Source organism: Taeniopygia guttata, chromosome 1, assembly GCF_048771995.1.
Source record: "Taeniopygia guttata chromosome 1, bTaeGut7.mat, whole genome shotgun sequence".
Taxonomy (NCBI): domain Eukaryota; kingdom Metazoa; phylum Chordata; class Aves; order Passeriformes; family Estrildidae; genus Taeniopygia; species Taeniopygia guttata.
In genome coordinates this window covers 785604-808106 of record NC_133024.1, presented here as the reverse complement: position 1 = coordinate 808106, position 22503 = coordinate 785604, and the positions used below count along the sequence as shown (strand labels likewise).

The window sequence follows — 22503 nt, the reverse complement described above, 5'->3', positions numbered from 1 at the left end:
CAAACAAGAGACCTCACCTTTTCAGTAGCTTGTATTTCTAGCAAATGAACTGAACAGAGGAAAGAAAAGACCAACAGACCAATTGTTCTAGCTGCAGCAGGTTGACTTCTGAATTAACTACACATATTTGACCTGAAGTGCTGTGAGAGAATCATGGCTGTTGCTGTCTCTCAGCTACAGAACAGTATTTTTTTTTTGTGTGTGTGTCCATGTGCCTGATCCAGCCACACATCCATTCCTTATGGTCAGGTTGGATGGAGCCCAGTTCCTCAATGTAATTTGTAACCTCATGTTAATTGTTTAAATGGGAAGCAAGTGTGTTGTCAAAGTGAGTGTCAGAGTGAAAGCAGGAGGGTGACTGGGATGGGGAGATGCTGTGACCTTTCCCCAGTGGCCGGGTTTTATTGAGGTTCACTGCAGTGTCAAGGCTGCACAGTGGGGACTATTTCACTGTCACAGAGGGGGCACAGACCAACACCACGGCAGGGTGCTGGGATACCCAGGGGAGGCAGCTTCACCTCCGCACTGCATCCCAGGCATTCTAGCTCTGAGCTGGGTTGGCAAACTGCAGAGTGCCAGTGGATGTAGGGGCAGCAAGCAGCTCTGCTTGTGGCATGTGGGTTAATGGCTCGGTGACTATTTCAGCCACTCACTGAATTGTTAGTTAGACTTCCCAGGGAACCAAACCACGGTGCTGTCCCGAGCGCTTTGTGCAAACAAAACTCTGTTCTCTTTTCCAGGATTTTTCAGGGCAGTCCGTCAGGAACCGGTCAAGTTTGGGAAGATAGGCGGGGAGACTCAGATCAACTACGTGCGCTGGTACGAGTGTGGCACGTCGATACCTGGCAAGTGGTAGGTGCCACACAAGGGGTGCAGAGGCCCGACTGCCCGGCGCAGGCTGCAGCAGGCAGCGCTCACGGTGCCCGGCACCGCGGGGTTCTGCCAGTCTAGTGCCAATACTGCCTTCCTTGTGTAATAGTGTAGGCTGCTTACTGTAGTTATCCAGTGTTACAGATTTGTTTTTAGAATAAAAAAAAACACAGGCTAGGGACGTGTTGTAGGGTAATGTATAGGGAAGCTGGCTCCCTATTCTTGAGGTATGGTTTATATGGTATTTTAAAAGATACAGTGTGTATATTATTTATCACGATGTTGTAATAAATGTTTAAGGCACAGATATGCCAGAGTTGGTCACGGAATGCAATGTGCGTTAGTTTTAAATATTCACTGGTCCTGTAACGCAAGTGCCATAAGCTACCCATCCTATCCATCTGTAACATCTCCCAGTCATAAATTATAGAAAAGATCCTATAATTTTTAATATCCTGCAGCCAGTAAACTTGAAGCACTTTCTCCTTACACGTGCAGTTTATGGTCCTGCCAAAATGCCGAGGTAGGCTGCTGTGTGTGCAGCTTTAAATGATCAAGTTCAGTGGGGTTTTCTTCCATGTTTGTTTTCAAATGTTTCAGCCCCAGCCAAAGCCATGCTCAGCCTGTCATTACGGAGTCAGAGCTGCTGCCCGTGAGCCTGGCCGTGGCCAGCAGGGAGGGTCGGTGTTCTCTAATTGAAGTGGACAGGTACATATGTACATGGAAAGAAAAAACAAAGCTGACCTCCACAGCTGGGGTTTGTCAGGAAAATGCAGTTTTCAGAGCCTGACACTTACTGGTTCAAAAGCCAAACGTATGTACCATGAAAGAGGACTTGGAAAGACAAATTAAAGAGGAAAAAGAATAAACTAGTTATAACAGCATGATCAGGTTTATTTTAAAAAGAAATATTCTGGTTTAAAATAGTTTTCATTGGGGACAAAGGGGAAATACTGATAACTGAACTTTAAAACTGCTTTACAGTTATTTTGATTAAAACCTCTCCCAAAGCTATTTGTTGTACTGCTTGAACATTTATGAACTAAATAAAGAGATGTAGGTTTTTTTAAAGGTGTTATTCATTACCTTACTAATGTATTGAAGAAATATGAACAGGAACTACCAGATCTATGCAGTAGTCATTTATAGAAAATACCTTATAAAGTACATTGCAGGTACACTGTACTCCTAATAAAATATTTTTTAATCAAGTGGTTTTTTTCAGGTGTTTTACATGAAAACAAGACTTAGTTTCTGTGGTAAATGCTATTATTCAGAACAAACTGCTTGCTGGAACCAAGCCCCTGTTAAACAGCGTGATGAACGTGGGGTGTGTTAGGTCCGAGAGCAGAAATGGAACAGCCACAGCTTACTGAGTAGCTGTGGGCACAGCACTATTTAAGGATGCTGAAGGTAGGAATATTTTCACTCAGCTTCCTAATTTGTCTTTAGGAGAGCTCAAGCAGCTTGCTCCAGCTCATTTTTTTTATTCCCCACTTAGTTTTACATATTCCTAGAATCTGCAAAATGGAAAATATTAACTGGGAGAATGTTTAGCCCTCTGCTGTAATGTGGTCTATTGACTTCATTACAGCCTTTGATCTGCTTTTCTTGGCTCAAAATTGAGTCACTAGGATTGCACTCCCAAGTTCTTCTGGGTGCAAAGAACCTGCGGAAAGTTGGGGGTTTTTATCTTTCTTTTTTAAAGATACACTTTTGGTTTAAATTTTTAAGTAATAAAAGAATTCTCTCCCACACCTTGTTAAAATTGGCAAGAGGCTTTGAGCTTTAGGATTGGCTCCTAGTGATTTGGTTAAAGAGTCACTTGACAATGACAGCAGACAGCACAAAACCACCCCTTGCTGTGAAAGCCATCTGCAGTCCCAGCACCTCTCCATTTACACACCCAGAAATCTGCTGCTCCTCCTCCAAACCCCACCACCTTTGCACCCAACATGCACACCAGTCTTAGCACAGTTGTCTTGTTCTAAAATCAAGATCAGGCATTTAATAGATTCAGGGCTTTTATTAGTTTTTCATGTGAACATTACAATTTATAATACATCATATCTAGTCTGACCTCCAGAATGAATCTAATTTAGTACATCATGGTATTAGTAAAAACAAGCCTGATAAGTGGGCTAAACTTCCAACTAGTATCTTCATATCCTTCAGACAAGGCAAGCTAGAATGTCAATCACTTTACAGACATTTAAGTAGTGTTTTCCAAAAACCGGCCAGCCCCAAATTAAACTAGGAAGCGAATACAATTTAAAGCAGGAAAGGTTTGGTCCCTTCCCTCCCCCCAGCAGAATTTAATCACCAGCTACAGTTGTGCCTCATTTCAGTTCTGGGATCTCAGTAGGGGCTCTGGAGTCCGTCGGAGGTGCCCGGGGCGCTGTTAGCGGTAGCCGGGCCCGGGCTGGGCGTAGCCCTGCGGCCCGAAGGGCGGCCGGCTGCGGGCGTAGGGGTTGGGCCCGCTGGGCGGCGGGGTGATGGTGCTGCCGGGCGGCGGGGTGAAGCCGGGCCGCGGCTGGAAGGTGCCCGGGGCCGGCTGCGAGGCCTGCGTGGTGTAGGGCTGCGGGGGGAAGCTGCCCGCCGCGTACTGCGGCTGCTGCGCCGGCAGCGCCGGGCCCGGCCCCGGGAAGGCGGCGGGGCCCGCCTGGCTGTAGGCCGGGAACTGCTGGCCCTGCTGCGACGGCGGCTGCGGCTGGCTGTAGCCTGCTGGAAAGGCAGAGAGCAGCTGGTGAGAGACGCCAGGGTGCCCGCAGAACACCGCTCGGTCCCGACGCTCGCAGCGACAAACGCAAAACGATGCGGGAAGCACAGAACAGGCAAACCAAGCGCGAACTGCGAGTTCTCCTGCCTTTCACACAAGCGCACGGCCGGGTTTGGGGCACACCGCGGCAGCACAGCACACTGACAACACTCACTATGAAACACTTTTCCTCTGACTGACAAGAAATAAAGGAAAAAAAAAAAAAAAAAAGGCAAGTAGACTTTTCCTTAATATCATACAAAAAAATAAAGTCTTCACTGGCAAATGATGCAAAATTCAATCCTTTTCCCAAATAAAACCTCCAAATTAAACCGTCTTGACAATACTCTCAGGGTTTTGTATTTTAAAAAAAATCACTGGTGAAATCATAGGTGTTTTCAGCTCTTTAGCTTTGAATATTAAAAGGTTATGTATAACAGAACACTTTGGCACAAAACTTCCATTTACACGTCCCAAATTTGATTTTTCTGTAGAACACTAGCTTCCAAAGGGAATTTCTCTTCTCAGAAATTTTAAAATGGAACAAAGTCCTTTCATGAAGAAATAGCTACTTTTATCCACCATGAAACACACCTGCAGCTACTTGCAATGAAACCTCTCCAGTGACTGGAATCCTGTCAGCATTAAACACCAGACACACAAATTATTAAAAGTGCACAGCCCTAAATGGAGAGAGTAAGGGTAAGAATGCACTGCAGTAAACTCACCTTGAAACTGGGATCAAAATTTACTCATGAGACAAACCTCTGAAGGGTCCATTTTTACACCCATGTATAAATAGCCACTGTTGCCTAGTAGATCTACAAGAATGGGAAGGTATCCTGCTCTTGGGGAGACATGGGTTTGAAAGGAGACAATACTCATGAGAACTAAAGGAACACAAACAAAAAGATCCTGTGACTCAACATCTCCAAAGGCTGCTGTCAATAGGTCCTCAAAGCAAACTCTGTTTCTTAACATTTATTCTGAACTAAGTTATGACAAACAGAGCTGCCCCATTAAGTTTCTGGTGGCATTTCACTCATACTTGACAATGATGTTGGGAAGCAAAACTCACATTGCACTACAGCTTTCAGAGGAATATCAGTAATATAATGGATTAGAGGATGATAGGATATGTCTAGGAAGCAGATTGGAATTCCTTTGTTTCCCCACTCAGTTTTTAAGCCTAGAGTGTCAAACAGACCCTTCTACTTCCATCAGCCTTGCTACTTCTGAAATTATACCCCAGTACATCTGTCTCTGTATTCTAATTACAATTGGGGAGGGAGGAATCTGCAGAGAACAAAATACCATTTAGACACTCAAACCAACGAGCTCACACAGTGCACAGGAACAAGGTCTGAGGCACAAACCTTTAGTCCAAGTATTCTAGGGTTCTTATCCATGCTAAGCATGGAATTTCTTCCTGAGCTCTGCAAATCTTCTCATCTATATAAAAAGTGATGCACTCCCACTGTGCACCAAGAAAAGGTCACACTGGCTCTGAGTCACTTAATGAGAGTCTTTTGTTTAGTTTTGGGAGGATTTTTTAAAACAAGGAATGATAAATGCTTTGTATAATTTTCTAAAATTATTAAGCAAAATGCAATTTGTTACAGAATGTACTCCTACAGGTTCATCCCTAAGCCTCATCTGGATTATCATTCCTATCATATACTATGCATTCCTAGATGCCAGCTGCTCCCAAAGGAACTGGAAGTTCTGAGGTCGTTTATTTTGGGTATACCCTAAAGCCAACTTTTCGTATTTCATTGCACATACTGTACATAAACCTCTAGTGCACTAAAATATTCTTCTGCTGAAATTCTATTGGTACCTTTACTTACAGTATCACCAAAATCAAAAACTAAAAAAGAAAAACTATCACTTGAAAGTGTCTCTGGGATTTACAGTATGTCTGTTAGCCAAGGATTTACTGAATGACAACTACAATGTTTACACCAGTAAATTTTGGACACGGAAATCATTCTAGACACAAGAAACAGGGGCCATCTTTAGACACCTTTGATATTTAAGGAGGCTAAATTGGGGTGTTTAGTCACTTGCTAGAATCCCATGACTGCAGAATATAATCCTGAAGGCTGCTCACCCTTCAGGTGATTCATTTTGCCTGCCTTTCTAACAAGGCATTCTGCTGATTAGTAATGAGGTCTGCCTTTGGTCACAATGAAGTAGGGCTGAACTTCGACTACATATTAACAACATAAACACTCTCTTCCTGGCAATTTCTGATTCGTGCCAGTTCCCATAAGGAACACAGGCATCTGGGCAGCTGAGCACCCTGCCCTGCCCCACAGAGTCAGGAACTGAAGCGTGACAGGGTCAGGCCCTGCAGCTGAGCTGCTGCAGAGCTGCTTACCTGGGTACTGCACGCCGTACTGCTGCTGGGGCTGAGCCTGCGGCTGCTGAGCAGGGTAACCAGGCTGCTGGTACTGCTGATACATCTGACCTAGGGATTAAAAACGCATTTCATTGAAGCCCAGTACCCTGGTGCATTACAGTGAATGATACCCTGACAGTTCAACGTCACAGAAACAAACCCAGTGGCATCAAAGTACAGATTTTAGTTTCTGAAACATGCTGTTCTGACTAAATGAAGTTTATCTAAAGAGTTATGTGAGGCTTACTATTGCACATTTTCATAGGCTGCCAGAATCTACGCACCCTATGCACTCTGGTGGGTAACAGACCAGGAATCTTTAAACATCTTCATAACTGCTCCAGAACTTACACTGTAAATTAAAGTACTTCAGAAGTTAAACATGTCCTCAGAATGTCCATTTAGATTAGCTTTTTAAGACCATTTCTGCAACCAAGTACTGTAAGCAAGTGGTACATTATTTATGCTGACCACATTTTCCAGATAAGACATCCATCTCTTAGCATTGCCAAGTTTTCTTAAGACACCCAGTGGTATACACCCGAAGCAAAAATAAAACCATATATTCTTAAGCTTGGTAGTCCAAGTCAGTGTTTATTTTTCCTACATTCACTATTTTCAACTTCTTAACCAGAAGAGGCAGAATATTTGTTTACACAACCTATGGGTCCTATGGAGGCTTTATGCTTCTGCTGTTTTTCAATCTAGAAAGTCACAGTCAAAGAACAAAATCAATTATTTGCCAAAACTAAAGCTTAGCTGAACTGAAGCAGACATGGAAACTTTACTATTATGAAGTGTTACTGTACTATTATTCATTCTGCAAGGATCAGCAGACTGTATAAATAGACTGTAAACTCTATGTTTGGAGCTGCATAAAGTCAAAAGCAACTCGACTCTGCTCCAGTTTCCCCCAGACAGACCCCTTTTTAAAGTAATTCCTTATTTCTTCTTTTGCCTATATTATTTGCAGCTGAAAGTAACAGTATTTTATATTCACAGTAAGGTGTTCAGAATACTTTATACTGATGCAGCCACTTAAAATATTATTTAGTGTGCAATTATTGTAGGATGATGAGAGTGCAAAAACACAAAGCTTGAAGAGAATTTAAGCCTGATAGCTTGATAATTAGGAATTAGAAACTCACAAAGTTCTCTCTCTGAAGCTCATTTGACATGGGCAAGTTCTGGGAGAATAACCAGCAGGCTGCCTATTTTGGGATAGTTCCCTACAGGCTATCAGAGAGACCACACTGGCACCTGCTGGAAATCCCAGGTAAAGGGACAGCAAAGAAACAGCATGGAGTTTTACCAAAGGTTTCTGAGAAGGCTTGCTGTCTTCTCCAGGGCTGAGGTGTTAGTGAGGAACAGAGAGGTGCTCCAGTACCATTTAAGAAAACATTCTTAATTTACAGCCATGAATACAGGCAGGGATACTCTGGGTCCTCAGACACAGAGTCTTTTCTTTCCCTGGATTTTTATTCTGAAAACTAGATGAGCTACAGCATTGATGTCTGGTTTTGTACTTAGCAGTGCTGATTGCAGCGAGGGGTCTGCCAGCATTTACCACTGTTCCCGTGCACTGAAAAAGACTTTTAATCTGATTCAGAATATAGACCATTTACATATATTCACACAACATTCTTTTCCCTAGAAAATCATGAAGTGTTTATGGGACTGAGATTTCATAAGTATTTCAGCAAAGACTAAAAAAGCATCCACATCTGTATATTGCTTCTTGTGTGTGCTCAGGACTGAATTTAGTGATAGAAAAGCAGAGGCCACAAGACACAGCACTGTACCAGAACATCTTTGCTGGATCGATTTAATACGAATTAATGAATACTGAAAACTCCTCAAGGGAGGCAGCTCTTCAGTAGTATCAGTGCACAGTAGTGAGGTGGCTTGATATTCACACATAACAACTTAATAACCAATCATAATCACCACAGCATGTACTGGCAGAGAAAGCCATTAATAAACAAACCCTGATTCACCAGAATGACTGACACATGACTGGCATCACCAGTTTACTTATATCTTCAAAATACTGGGAAAGTGTGTGGAGGAAGCAGAGCTTGGGGAGTTTTGGGTTTTTTATAAAGTGAACGAATAGTTTCAATTTAGTTCCAAAACTAGTTTCTAACAGAACCTGCTGTTCACCAGCAATGCCATTCATGTGATGCCATCCTGTTGAAAACCTAACAATCAAAACCTATCCAAAGTTCTGGCTGGGTTATGGCTCTGTGGGGACAGCACAAGCCCCCAAATAACCACTGCACTGAGGTAACCTCAGCAAAATATAGAAAACTACTCCATGTTTCAAAGAAAAGTCTTTGAACACTTTGGAATAAAATTGATAATTACACTTACATTACCCAGCTTTGGTGAGACTGCTGCTTACCACATACATACCACACACAGCATAAGCAATGTATTTCTAATTTCTAATGAACAAGGATAAAAGTTACTTCTGATCTCTTCCCAAAGACTAAACCACACAATGAAGAAAATATAATCAATACTTAAAAGATTGCAGTAGAAATATTAAAAGCTACATAAAACTACAGATCAAACCCTTTATAATTAGTACTGTTGCACTATACTTTCCTTGATCCAAATTTAGAAAAATCACTACATCTACTATGATACATGAGCCTAGATAACATCTCCTCCCCAAGCAAGGTGAGTTTTACTGAAACAAATACTTTTCCCCTTCCCTGGTGCTAGCAGCCATACAGGATTCCAAGCTAGTGTTGCTAGTGCTTTTGTTTCACTTCTTTGTTTCAGTTCCAGTTTAACAGCAACACTTAAAACTTCTTACCTTACTCATGAAACTCAAACTCATAAAAGGCGAATTCAGTAGCTGAGAATATGGTTTCTGAACATTGACTTTTCTGGCTGCCAAAAGAAGAACCTGGATCCCCTTTTTGCAAAAGTAACTTTTATACATAAACACCAAACTGCTCTATCTTTAAGCTACAAAGATGTCTCTTGGTATGTTATAACACTTGACTAATAAGGAAGAAAAGGCTGAAAGCAGCAAAAGTGTTTCATGAGCTCCACTTCAACCAACGGTATTCATACCTCCTTAAATATTGTACGTAAGTACCAGCTGTTCAAATACTGTGCTCAATTAAAACATTACTTATTCTCTTCAGGCAAGACAAGTCACTTCATCCAAGTGACTATGGATACTGTGATCACCATCTCACACTTGTCTGAGCGTTATATCAGTAAAGAAGCATCAGGGGGCTCTCACTTGTGCCTACACCAGCACAGAAACAATTTTATATTATCCTTCATATGGAGGAAGGAGTAACAAAGCAGGACATTTCACAGACAGTGCAATCCAGAAGTGTGAAGGTCTAAGGCTCAGCGCACTTAGAAAACAGCACCAGAAAAAATGATACCCAAATGTAGGAAACCTCAGAATAGGCAAATTTTGAGAAGTTAAATAACATTTTAAGGGCATAGTGCAAACAGATCTGAATAAAGTTAAGGTCTTAACCAGAGTTAAGACCTTAACTTTAAAGGGGAGCCAGCTGAGCTCTAAGGAGTTATAAGGAACTATCATGCATTTAAGATGGTTACAGGATTTAACTTGACTAGCACAGAGCCGTACACAAAAAGGAAGCAATAAAATACTTGCTCCAGTCTGTTAGATAGAAATGGTGATAAAGCAACAGTTTTAATACATAGTAGACAAGTCCACAAACTGCTAGTTGAGTGAAAGCTCGACACAACATACAGTGTTTGACACGAGCACAGATGCAAGCAGAAAACAGTACCATTAAAATTCTCTGTGTTACACCACCCGCCCTTTCAAACAGAGCCACTGCTCCACCTGCTGTTTCTGTATGCACCAGCACGGGCAGCGAGCACAAAAGCTGCTCTGGCTGGGGCACACATCGATTTGCAGTCTGGTATCCACTCCGGGTCTGCTAATCGAAGGCAGGATCAGACACCATCCTTCACATCCTGGGCAGTAGAAAAGCACTCTGCTTACCTTCCATCTGCCCCGTCTGTGGCTGTGTGCTGGGGTAGGGTGGCTGCTGGGCCTGAACCCCAGGAGGGTGGGCTGCAGAAGAGGAGGAAGCGATGCTGTCCGGCGTTCCTGAGCGCTCCTCTGCAGGGGCACTGGGTGGTCCTAGAGCAAGAACAAAATACAGTATGTGAAATGAAGATCGAGTTGGAATTTAAAAATTCAAATACAAGATCCCTCCCTTGCAATGTTTTTAACATTTTTTCCACTTCAAATTTACATGTGTGTCATACCCAAGCTAAAATTAAATGTATATTTGCACTTGAAAATACTGGGAGGGGGGGCAGGCAGAGGGGGCAGAATTTTCTGCCTCTCTCTAGGCCACTCAGATTTCATCGTTCTGAGGAACCTGACTCATTTGTGAGATAAAACCCTTCATGACAGCATATATTTTCAACAGCTTCAAGTGTTAACCTTGCACACACACACACACACATACACACACACACACACACACACACACACACACACACACTGTTTGGACACAACATGCACTTACCTATTTTTTCTTATCTGGAGGAAAGGCAAAAGGTTGCATGGAACTATCCAAATGGATTAGCGTCTTACTGTAATGGACATGGACCAGGCCACAAAGTGTTTTACTGATAGTCAAGCAGCATGTGAACAGAAAACCTCCAAAGAGGTGTTAAAACCACACTCCCAGAGAGGACATGGCAGGCTTTAGTCTAAAAGCAATTGTCTGCTCTGCTAATTCTGAAAATGCTCCAGCTGACACTCAAAGACAGCATGAAAACTGAGAATTCAGATTTTCTCTACATTAGTAAGAAGTTCTGAAACACACATGTGAACAAATATAATATACTACAATTTAATGCAAAGTATTTTGTTAGAAACAAGGCAGCTTAAACCTGGATCTTTCCAACTGTATGAATGCTAAGAGACACTAATTTCAAATACAGGCTTTAAGTTAAGCACAAGTACTAGAACTGCCACCAGTACATCTGCAATTTTAAGACAGTTATATTTATACAATATAAATATGCACCAAACAAGTCCCTAATTGTGTTTTCATGTTAACTGTATTAGGGGAAAGTTATTTAGATCTGTCTACTACTTGATTCACATTTATATACATAACTGCAGGATTACAGCTTTAGAAATGGGATTTCTTATACCCTGCTTAAATGGTCCTCTGTGGAGTTCTTTGTACATTCAAAGAACGATCAACTAATTTCACTCTCTTGGAAGAATTATGGAGACACAAATACTGAAATATCACTGATGAAAACATTAACTGACACTGACAAAACCATTCATTCAAAAATTAACTCAAATTTTCTGCAAGTTGTGCTTCACTTGCTATTGCTTACTTGTTCAGATAGCTCACTTCAAGTTTTCAAGTAGCATCTGGTTTGTGGAAGAACTATGCTGTGACAACACCCAGAATGTGCCACGGAGGAAGAGATCACACAGTCAGCCTAGTCCACAGACCTGTACTTCATATTGAACTTAGCCACTGTCTGTGGGTACAACCTTAGTTCCTGCACAGTCACAATCAGTGCAGACCTATTCCTTTTACTCCACACTTTTGCCATGGCAGGCATGCTGGAGGTACAACCTCCAGTTCCTGCTGGTTTCCTCATCTTCACACAACATATAAAACTCACTTGCTCTGCAGATGAGAGTACACAGCAAATCCTGTTAGCCACCAGCAGTTTCATTCTCATGTTTCAGTGAACAATTAAACCCTGCCAGGCCCACGCAGGTTCTGTGCAAAATCACTTCCCTAAGTTCTGCATCACACTCCTTATCACATTCTACATTGCTTTTCTAGCTTCAGTTATCCTGTCTCAAGTTGACAGCATTCAGTTTAGTATAATCAGTTTTGATACGCTTAGCATTCTATTACTAGGGCCAGCAGTCCTTCAGCTCTTCAAAAATAAATATAATTCAGACAAGTATGTTATTCCTTTCTGTTAACAGTGAAAAAGTTGATTCTATTTACTTCTAAAACGAAACAGAGAAAAGGTGGGATCATACACCACATTCTAAATGACCCAAACAGCAAAAGCACAAGCCAAAAACACAAACTGCAAGATCAAACCTTAAAGCAGAGCAGCGAGTTCTACTATCGCTGGCAGATACCAATTAAGTTAGTCCACACAATAGCTTTAAGTAATTCAAATTTTTAAAAATGAAGCCATTTTGTACTCCAAGCTAAAACACAATGCTAAAATCAACAGCAGCATTTCAATATTTTGTATACAAAAGTTAGCACGTAGATACAACACCTTAACATAGCAAGTTTTAGAATTCTGAAAAGACATAGTGAACACAGAACACAGCTTAATACATCCAACGTACAAATGCTTTGTCACAAATCAAAACTGGAGCAATTGATTATGAAAAGGTTTAGCTTTCCTTTTCACCAGCCACATCCTTACCTGACACCTGATCATCTGTCAAGCCAAAGGCTGACATGACATTCTTGCTGATTTCATCCTGGTTCTTTAGCGGATCGAATGCAGACATGCTCGCTGCTATAACTTGAGTGGATGGCTTAACATTAGCGTCAGCAGCAGCAGGCTTTTCGTCCCTACCATCTACAGCATCTACAAAGCAAAACGCCAGTTACCAGCTCTCCAGAACTGAAACACCAGCACACACACACACTGCACTCCAGCACCCACAACACCACAGCTGGGGCTTTAGAAATGTAACTGCTCAAATGTGCACGTTAGGATAACGAAGAATCACTGATGTAGCTGAAACTGGGATGGATCACAAAGATTTGGTTTCTTTCACGGTTACTTAAAGATACACTAACACTGTGGACTATTAGAGTAATAGATCATGTGCTCTGAAAGTCAAAGGCACAAAGCTCCCACTTCAAACAAATTATTTGCCCACAAAGAATTCAAAATTAGGAAAACATACAGGATAGCTCAAATTTATCATGCTGTTTTATCATCTGCAGTTTCTGGTTTGTACTCTACCTTTCTCCACTAATTTTTCCTAAGCTGACAGTTGAAGTTGAGATCTTTGCAACTATACACATAGCTGAATTGATCAGAAATGCCTTACCTAATACTGCCACATTTTCTGTTAAAAGCAAACAACTACAGATAGATACAGACTGGCTAGTTTTGTTTACACTCTTAGATCATCACTCTAACCTACTTCCAAATAGTTTGTAACCAGAATCCATGGTATTCAACTGAAATTACTAATTGCGTATATTGTAGAACAGGGCTGAGATTTTTTTAAGCAACAAAAGCAGTAATATTTCAAAGTGCAAATACAAAAGCAACATTTAAAAGGCAGGCTGATGTTCTCAGTTCACCTCTTTACTCAGAGCATTGTACTTAATGACTTTGTCTAATCATTTTCTGTGTCCAGCTTACCTAAACTCTGTAGTTAAGCACACAGAGATACAATATTTGCAGTACAACTGCCCTAAGCTAGATCAATACCTTGAAACTGTAAGAATAAGACTTTCTTTCCCATTTTGCCCTCCTCCAAAAATCCTTTCCCACCCCTACCTGCACCCTCATGCTGCTTACCCTGAGACAGCTCTGATGCTGGTCTGAACGCAAAATATGTAGATTCAATTTCCTAACCTGGCAAAAAAAGTGGATATAATTTTTGCTGAATTCCCTTCTTACTGTTTTAGTGAATCAAACTCGCTTAGCAACACAAGATAAGCACCAGAGCTAGCCCAAAGTAAGCAGAGGGACTACTCAACTGCGAGCAAGAACTCTTCAGCAAAACTATTAATTTGGCTAAAAGCCCTCTCAAGGCATTGCTGGACTTCACAGGTGTTAGTTATAGTGGTTTTGTACATTGCAACAAAACCTTGGATTCTGAAGTTCATTCCTAAGTTAGTTCAGGGTTTTACTCCAGATATGTCAAACAAAAATTCTGTCTCTGAAACAACTAAAGCATTAAAAATTAAGTTCTGGGCCACCAAGCAACAATTAAGAATGAGCCACGTTTCACTTTGTTAAACAGCACACCACTCTTCAAATCAAAGCAAACAACTCTTTGCCAGGCTGCCTACCACTCTCAGGCAGATTAGTGGAAAGCCCTGGTTCCGCTGGCGGTTCTAAACAGTCCAGCAAACGATTGACTTTATTGCGCAGTTCTATCAGCTCTCGGCGCAGGTACTTCACCTGGTTGGATTCTAGGGGTCTTGGTTGTCCATTCACTGCAAAACAGCAAATAGATAAACTTAAGACTGTAGTAACGTCCACCTAAAGATGAGCAAAAAAATTCCAACTTTTACTTGCTTGTAGCATCATCACCCTTTGTCGAGTTTAAAGTGACAAAGTTTAGTCCACACAGACTGAACTCATTCTAGAGCTTACTTTTCCTTTAATATCATCTCAGTTCAGCAAAAGCTGCAGTATCAAAGCAAAGTCCACAGTAAGTGTCTGCATTGTTTACTCATTTCCTTGAATATACCCTGATGATGCAGGTTCTGGAAAGCTGTCACTTTAGAACTAACAGTCCATACAACACCACTGCAATTTATTAATAAGGTCAGTGTCCAAGTTAAAGGCTTGGAACTACATGCTGAGCTACCTATGGTAGTCTGAAAATAAAGAACTTTTACACAAAGGCTAAAGGATAAACGTTAACATCTATTCAACTCCAAGCAACTAACACTAGTTTGGAGCAGTGTACCACTGCAAGATAAGTGTCAGTTTCAAATCCTCATGCACCTGAGAAGAAAACCCCACAAATGCTAGAGTGGAAGAGAACATGGAAAAAAAGAGCACTAAGGGAGAAAGAACCACTGATCACATGTATATGCACACATGTCAAATATTTTAATGTTTTTTACACTTCAAGCAAGTGTAAAAAGCAGTAATTTCCACTTCCATTAAGTTTGAAAGTGCCATGAAAAACATCAAGAAAAACAGATATTATGTATTAACTCAGCAGTACCAACTTACTGATTGCATTTTCTTCACCTGAGGCGACAAACTGAAGTATTTTGTACCTCTCAGTGAAGTCCACTGCCTAAATTTTAATAAATATTATTTAAAACAAATAGAAAAATACAGTCTTCTATACTTACCAAACAATGTCAGCTTAAGTATCCTACTGCATTGAATTGCAAAGGAGAGATCTGAGCTATCAAAAATGGTTATAAGATCTCCATCTGAAAAGAACAAGAAAAAGTTACATTAAAATCACAGCCTATGAGTACTGAGCTTCACGTCAGTAGTGTTCCTTCATTACTCAAAAATAACCTTCCTATTTGATTGTGAAGTCACCAGGAAAAAATGTTTATTATTTTACTGCAAGAATCAGTGTGGAGAGAAACTGTGCACAGAAGGTAAGACAGAAGCATGAATGGCTCCAAAAGGGAGTCTTCTGACATTAGCTTTTGATGTTCCATCTAGTTAATCATTCTTTTATGTTTACATAGAGGATGAAATATTAGAGCTAAGAATTCATGAAGTCCAACACCAGGAAGAATGATGCTACCAGTTAAAAAGTGAAATGCCTATGCCAAAGTGGCTCCAGAACCATGCTGCTCATGAACAGACAAAAGTCAGATAAACAGCACAAGCCAAACCCAATTCAGTTTTTAAAAACCAATATAAATTTTCAAATGTCTAGAACACTTCCTCAGGTTACATTCAGAATATGAATCGCAAGACGATTACCATTCCCTTGCTGACAAAGTTCATGTGTAGAAGTGAATAGTAAAGATCTCTGTCAACTTTAACACACAAATAAGTATGAAGACACCAAAATAGTTAGAAGAAAACTTCTCTCAAACTTGGGAAAATTAACTGAATTTATTACCAATCAAAATCGGAGTAGGATAATTCACCTTTCAAGCTCTTCTTCCTCTGCAGCTCTATCTCTTCCTCTCCCAGTGGTGCAGGGGCACAGAGAATGAAGGTTATGGTTTCTACCACTGCTCAGACAGAGGAGTCCTTCCCCCGCTCCAGCCTGGGGTCCCTCCCGTGGGAGAATCCTCCACAAACTTCTCCAATGTGAACGCATCCCATTAGCAACAGTGCTCTCAGAACTGCTCTAACGAGGGTCACTATTCCATTGAGGGCAGTCCTTCAAGAACAGCCTGCTCCAGCATGGGTCCCCCACAGGGTCACAGCCTCTTCTCAGGCATCCAGCTGCTCTGGTGTAAGGCTCCTCCAGAGGCTGCACCTCCACGGACCTCCAGGAGCTGCGTGGGCACATTCTGCCTCACCATGGTCAGCATGGGAATCTCTGCTCTGCTGCCTGGAGCACCTCCTGCCTGCCTTCTCCACTGACCTTGGTGCCTGCAGAGCCATTCCTCGCACAGATTCTTGCTCCTCTCTTCTCTGGCCAAAACTGCATCTGTGCCATAACATTATTTTTCCCTTTTTAAGTATGTTACCACAGAGGCATTACCACTACATCTGACTGACTTGGCCCATGGCAGGTCTGTCCTGGAGCTGCCTGGCTTTGGCCTCCCCTGTAGCCCCCCCACTACCAAAACCTGGCCATGCAAACCAAATACAGTTCTGAGACAAAGAAAACTAGAAGTGAAAGCAGGAAAGTCTCTAGACTGTGAAACACGACCAAAGAATGAAACTGTCATTACTGTCTCCATCATACACCATTATCTTATTTTGAATAAAACAAAGTAATACACACCAAAAACCCCAGATGACCATACTTAAAGCACAGGTAAGAATGCAAAAACCCCAAAGTAACTCAAGTTAATCTAATGAAAAAGCATCCAGTCTCCTTTCACCTTTCTCATTTCAGAAAGGAGAAAATATGTGATAAGAAGGAAACCAAAACCACCACAAATCCACTGAGCTCCCTCTCACTAGAGATCAAGACCTACACTACTTACAATTTTGATAAGCAGTATCTCAAAAACTTCATGAACCTCAAAAACATGTGTCAGGGTTCTTCAAAGTGAAATTTTATTGCTTAGATATAGGAACAAAAGTTGACATTTTAGGCAGCACTAAAGTTTCCTAGGGCTATTAAGAGAAATGAACCTGAATGCTTCAGTAACATGGCACTTTTTACTGTGCAACAGCATAATCAGTCTTTAAAAAGCTTTGTATTTTATCACTTCATTCCAAGTTTAATTTTATGAACACCATTCCTCTGTCCCAAATTAAGTAATTTATCCATGCCTCATTGACATTCAAAGAGGAAAACCCCTCCAATCACAACTTTCTCTATGCATCTCAAATAGGGCTCTCCTCATTCTGTGGAAGTCCTTAAGGTTATGTTTGTTTTAACACTAATGATCAATATTTCCTTTGGAACAACCAATGTGCAACATATTCAAATGGTCCCAGAGAGAAAAGGTAACTTTTAATGCATATTTCAAGTTAAAATTATTTTTCTGATCTTTACTGATGGAGAAAAACAATCAAGCATTACTACCACATAGATCAAGTTTTCTGTCTTATAAGAACTTGTGTTAGGTCATAAATGTTTATCCTCTTTACATCTTCAAAACCACTGAAAACTCAAAAAAAAAGATTAAATGAATGAACAGAAGAGAAACCTGCAATCAATTTCTTGCAACAGCAAAAACTGCACTTTCAGAGAGAAAAATCTGAGGAAATATTTCAGGGGGAAAATGGAGGAAATGCTGTTAAGAGAACATAACAGGAGATAATGAAATACAGCTTCTATTATCTGATCAAATAGATTTCACAAGAAATCACTTGCATTTGCTCGTGACATTGGACAGTTCTAAAATGTGAATGTCAGAGCTTCTATCCATAGATAAACTGTATCAGAGCAACAGTAGTCAATTAAACCTCAACAGCAGTAATTAAACCTTACCTTCGTCTTTATATTTTATTGTGACTTCATCATTGCTCAGAAGTTTTCCTCTAAAAACTCTTTGCATCATTAGCACCAATTCATCATAAGTGATATCTTCATTATGAATAGGGATTCTCCTAATATCTTCCCCAAGCTGAGCTTTGATGATCAGCTTCCCACTTAAGTCCAGCTGCCCATTCATGGTGGATTCCTTATCACCTGCAGACCTGTTAGCAGCAAAACATTAAGAACATTTCAGAAAACTGAACTGTTAGTTATTGTAATATCTATTTTATCATCATCTATCTGATGACAGTTCTGAAGCTTTACATTATCATCTAACTGGATTATTTTACATGCCCCCCCATTATGAAAAAGAACAAATGGCTTTTCTTTCATGTAAGAAAAGACTGCCAGAACAAATATCTCAAAGATTTCAGGTTCTATAGTGGCTTTACTAAGGGGATCAAGCCGAATCATGTAGTATTTCCTGAACAAATAAGTGCATGGCTAAACATTGGTTTTATCACATGGATGATCAGAACTCACTGAGTGTTCCTCTCCAGAAAAGAAGATACACAATTTTTCAATTTTTGGAAATTTTGGTTGGGGTATTTTAACCAAGATTTTAGACTTTTAAAAGCAGCTCAAGAGACCACACGTTAGCTATTCATTGGGCTCAACACATGGTCAGGATTACTCTCAATGTTTTAAGAGGTGAGCAACTGCTCTGAGTAGGAAGCGCAACAAAGTCATCTTGTGTCCCAGCAGCACACAGCATATACTTCTGTTATATCTTTAACACTCTATGTAAGAAAATGTTAAAATTACCACTTTGTATTAATAATCTCTCATTTAAAAGCACAAAGGCTTTACATTTAAAAATTTGAAACTACAGCGAAGTTACTCAAAAGAGGAATGGGGGGGGTGGGGGGAAAACCACAAAAAGAGAGCCAGGTAGTTAGTCAAATGTCCCCTCCTCTTTCACTGCTCTGGACAGGGCCAAAGCAATAGATCTGGAACGAGAAGCAACTAAAGAAGCAGTTATCTTAACATCTGAAATACAATTACAGGAGATCTTAAAACGTAGGCAGCCCATATCGAAATCAAGATTTCTGAAGCCCCATGCAGGCAAGCGTGTGGTTCATTCTCTTTCACAAGAACTCTCAGAGATATGCAGATATTTTTCCTTTACCTTTAAGGATGTCATAACACAGTGCCTTATGAGAATAATGAATTTTGCTATTTTTAAAGTACTGCACTGAAAATTCTCTCCTACCAGAAACAAGGCAATCAGCTAAAGCCTTTAATACACTCCTTGATGCACCTGTATATATTTAACTCCACTGTTTCAGTGACAATATTTTGCATTAAAAAGATGGAATATAATGCTATCTTTAGACTGCAATTAAATTCCTGGGGGTGTTGGTAATTAACTTAATACAAAGCAGAGATTTCAGGCAAAGCCCTTTGTTTAGCCCAAAAAGATACAAGCAATTATTGAACAAAACTCACTCTCCTCATCACACGTAATGCAAGGTAGGTGGATACAGCCTAATTGCAGGGAAAAGGGACCAGCAATTAACACAGCTATGCTGCTGCTGAGGCACTGTGATGAAACTGTGAGGTTTATAGTATTGTTAATGCTCACTAATGCATTCTCCGGGTTTTGCAACATAGGAGTCTTGACCGCAGGTACATCAACCCAGCCTAATTAACTTTAAATTAGATTTAAAAGCATACGATTTTTGCACAAGTTGGTTGGTAGTTGGGATTTTTTTTATTTAAGCATTAAAAAATAAAACAGTATTGACCCACAGGTTTCCTTTCATCTCCTTTCCAAAAAATATACGTTTATCATTACCTTATCTGTCTTAGTGATGCTGGATTATTGGACAGTTTTCCCACCTCACTTCAGGACAGAGTGAGGGTAAGCCGCCATGCACTGTCAATGCCAGAGAACAGTAAGCTGCATCAGAAAATAAACATATTTACAGTCACACTTCCCTAGAATGACACAATTCACATCCATCTTTCACTTTAGAACATCTTAGTGAATATACTCAGTTTTAAAAGCCCTTGCTTTATCCATAATGTAACAATCAGATTTACACTTTTGAGTATTGTAGAATTTGCATTGATCTAAAAGAGATCTTGAACAAAACTTACAATTTTGGCATACAAGATTATTTTTTTTAATTTTCTAATGTCATGTAGGAATTCCGAATAGGAATGTACTCCTTTCCAGGACTAAGATCAAGAGATGATTTGGCATACAGAACAGTCCAATAGGTAACACACGTGGCTCCTCCCTCTGACCCCACGGATGAACCCTCCTGGTAACTCCTCTTTCACATGCACAGCCAATTTCAAAAATCCATAATCTGATATTTAGATGTTTTACTGCTAACCAGAGAAAAAAAGTATGTTCCCCTTTATTCACACAAAGCTGGGCTTCCCAGCTCTCCTCTTTCAACTCAACTGGAAGTAAATTGGAACATACAGGACGAAGGCAGAGAACAAGCAAACCCCAGAGAAGACACAAAGGCACTCTCTGGTTCTCAAAGGCTGGCAGCTGCTTCCCTCATCCTGAGTATGCAGTGCTGCTCTTTAAAAAGGGTTGTTCCTGTTTCTGACAGTGAGAGACTGCTGTGACACGCTAAGCAGGGGAACAGGAAGAGACTACTTTTCTGCTGCCTCACTCACGTTTTATGAAAGGAGTAAGGCATGAGGATAGTGCCCCTTTCACCCCAGAGCTGCTACAGCTCCGGGTACGTTTACTGCACTGGACAAATACAGATAAGGCATCGAAGAGTGGTTGAACCAAAGAGTTCATTTGCTACCCCCTCACATTGTTTAAGCGTCAGTCTGGGCACTGGTTTTGCTTCTTCAGCATTACAACATATGCTACTCAGAAACTGTTAACAGTAAGAACTGAACCTCATCTCTATGTCCTAAACATAGACACATTTTGGTGGACACAGCTGAACTCCTGTGGCCTTTCGACAGATTGAATGTATTGTTCATTTCTTTGTGCAAGGAAAGGAGCTCCTGTAATGCCTTTTTTACCAACATTACCCACAGAAACCTGCTATCCATCACTGACTACGAAAAGGTAGCAGAAGAATAAATGCACTTTTTCTTGGTCTAGCTGTTCTCCATACTGCTTGAAGGTGTCCAGATTTAAAGACACAGATTCTAGACATTGCAGCTGCTTGCAACTGTTACAGAAAACTATGTGAAATACTCAAATTGCTGAATTACACAGCACTGAAGCTTTTTCCCTCACTGTGACACAGCTGAATGGATGACTCCATTGAGACGGTTCTATGGAGAACACATCCAGAATGCACACTAATGAGCTTTTTAACAAAATCAGTGTCTACTTTCCTGGGCCGGGGAGGAACCAACCGACCAAAAAACATTTATGTCTCCATCTTTCAGACTACAGACTGCTTCCCATAAGAATCACACTGACATCTTTCTAACCTTCCTGGTGTACACTGGCATTTTGCAGGTACAGCCCTTTCCTCCCCTCCCGGCTCACTTTCCATTCACATCATGCACTAATCTAAGTGCTGCATGGGGACAGGGATTGCCCAATCTAGGCCAGTCACTTCAGGATCCCCTCTAAAACCGGCATCTCATGACCACGCTGTATCTCACTACCCTTTTTGCACAGCAGCAAGAAAAACAGCCTTGCGCAGGCAAGGGAAAGACAGGCATTCATTCCTGCTGCAATCTTTTCTGTCAAACATGGCTAAGGATCAGGGTGCCGCCGACAGGAACACCAGCAAGCAGGACTGCCTCCCACCGCCGCCCGGGAGAGAGCCACGACTTCTCCCAGGACAAGTGGGGGTGACGAGAACGGAGAAGAGCTCTTTTCGGTTTTCCCCCGTTCCCGTACGGGCAGGCCCGGCGCAAAGGGGAACAGAAATCCCAGCCGTCGCTGCCCGGCGGTGAGGGGCCGGCACTCCCGAAGGAAGGCGGCTGTGTGCACGGGAGCCGCGGGGCCGTGCCGAGCCCGGGAGCCGCGGGGCCGTGCCGAGCCCGGGAGCCGCGGGGCCGTGCCGAGCCCGGGAGCCGCGGGGCCGAGCCGAGCCCGGGAGCCGCGGGGCCGTGCCGGGCCCGGGAGCCGCGGGGCCGAGCCGAGCCCGGGAGCCGCGGGGCCGTGCCGAGCCCGGGAGCCGCGGGGCCGTGCCGAGCCCGGGAGCCGCGGGGCCGTGCCGGGCCCGGGAGCCGCGGGGCCGAGCCGAGCCCGGGAGCCGCCGCCGCCGGGCCCGGAGGCCGCGGCCGCTCTCCGCCCCTCAGCCGCGGCCGCGGCACACCAGGGGTCTCCCGGCCGCTCCGCCAGGGGCCGCGCCGCCCGCCGCACCGGGGAACGACGGGGCCGGGGGAGGGGGCGGCCGGCTCGCCCCAACCCGGGCTGCCCCTCTCTCCCTCCTTCCCGCCGCTTCCGCACGCGGTGCAGCGGCCCCAGCTTTCTTACTGTGGCTTCTCCGCCGTCCCGCCGGTGCAGCCGCCCCCGAGCAGCCCCGCGCGAGCCGGGCACGGCCGCCGCCACCGCCGCCCGTACGTGGCAGGGCAGAGAGGAGCGGCCGGAGCGAGGCCGGGCCTGCGCCAGCCGCGCGCATGCGCGCTGCGCCCGCGGGGCCGCCCCGC

At 42.5% G+C, this 22503-nt stretch overlaps 2 protein-coding genes across 41 annotated transcripts in view; one reads left to right on the top strand and one right to left on the bottom strand.

Annotated features, from left to right (window-relative positions):
* Positions 1 to 2081, top strand: part of ABI3BP (ABI family member 3 binding protein) — a 127412-nt gene extending 125331 nt beyond the window's left edge. For all 35 annotated transcript variants that reach the window (XM_072933340.1, XM_072933389.1, XM_072933424.1 and 32 more), the window contains one exon: positions 741 to 2081. In XM_072933340.1, the coding sequence (XP_072789441.1) occupies positions 741 to 856 (116 nt within the window). In that variant the 3' untranslated portion in view covers positions 857 to 2081. The remainder of the gene's footprint in view (positions 1 to 740) is intronic.
* Positions 2082 to 2876: 795 nt separating this feature from the next.
* Positions 2877 to 22503, bottom strand: TFG (trafficking from ER to golgi regulator). Of its 6 annotated transcripts, none has more exons than XM_030280104.4 (9): positions 22331 to 22501; positions 19706 to 19810; positions 17860 to 18068; positions 15122 to 15205; positions 14099 to 14245; positions 12483 to 12650; positions 10042 to 10182; positions 6012 to 6101; positions 2877 to 3591 (listed from the first exon to the last, which is right to left on the bottom strand). In XM_030280104.4, the coding sequence occupies exons 3-9, from the start codon at positions 18041 to 18043 to the stop codon at positions 3272 to 3274; spliced, it is 1134 nt and encodes a 377-aa protein (XP_030135964.4). In that variant the 5' UTR covers positions 18044 to 18068; positions 19706 to 19810; positions 22331 to 22501; the 3' UTR covers positions 2877 to 3271. The 6 variants fall into 6 exon arrangements, with proteins under 6 accessions (XP_030135964.4, XP_030135826.4, XP_030135894.4 ...); XM_030279966.4 differs by having other exon boundaries at positions 2877 to 3594; positions 22331 to 22500; XM_030280034.4 differs by having other exon boundaries at positions 2877 to 3594; positions 19706 to 19786; positions 22331 to 22500.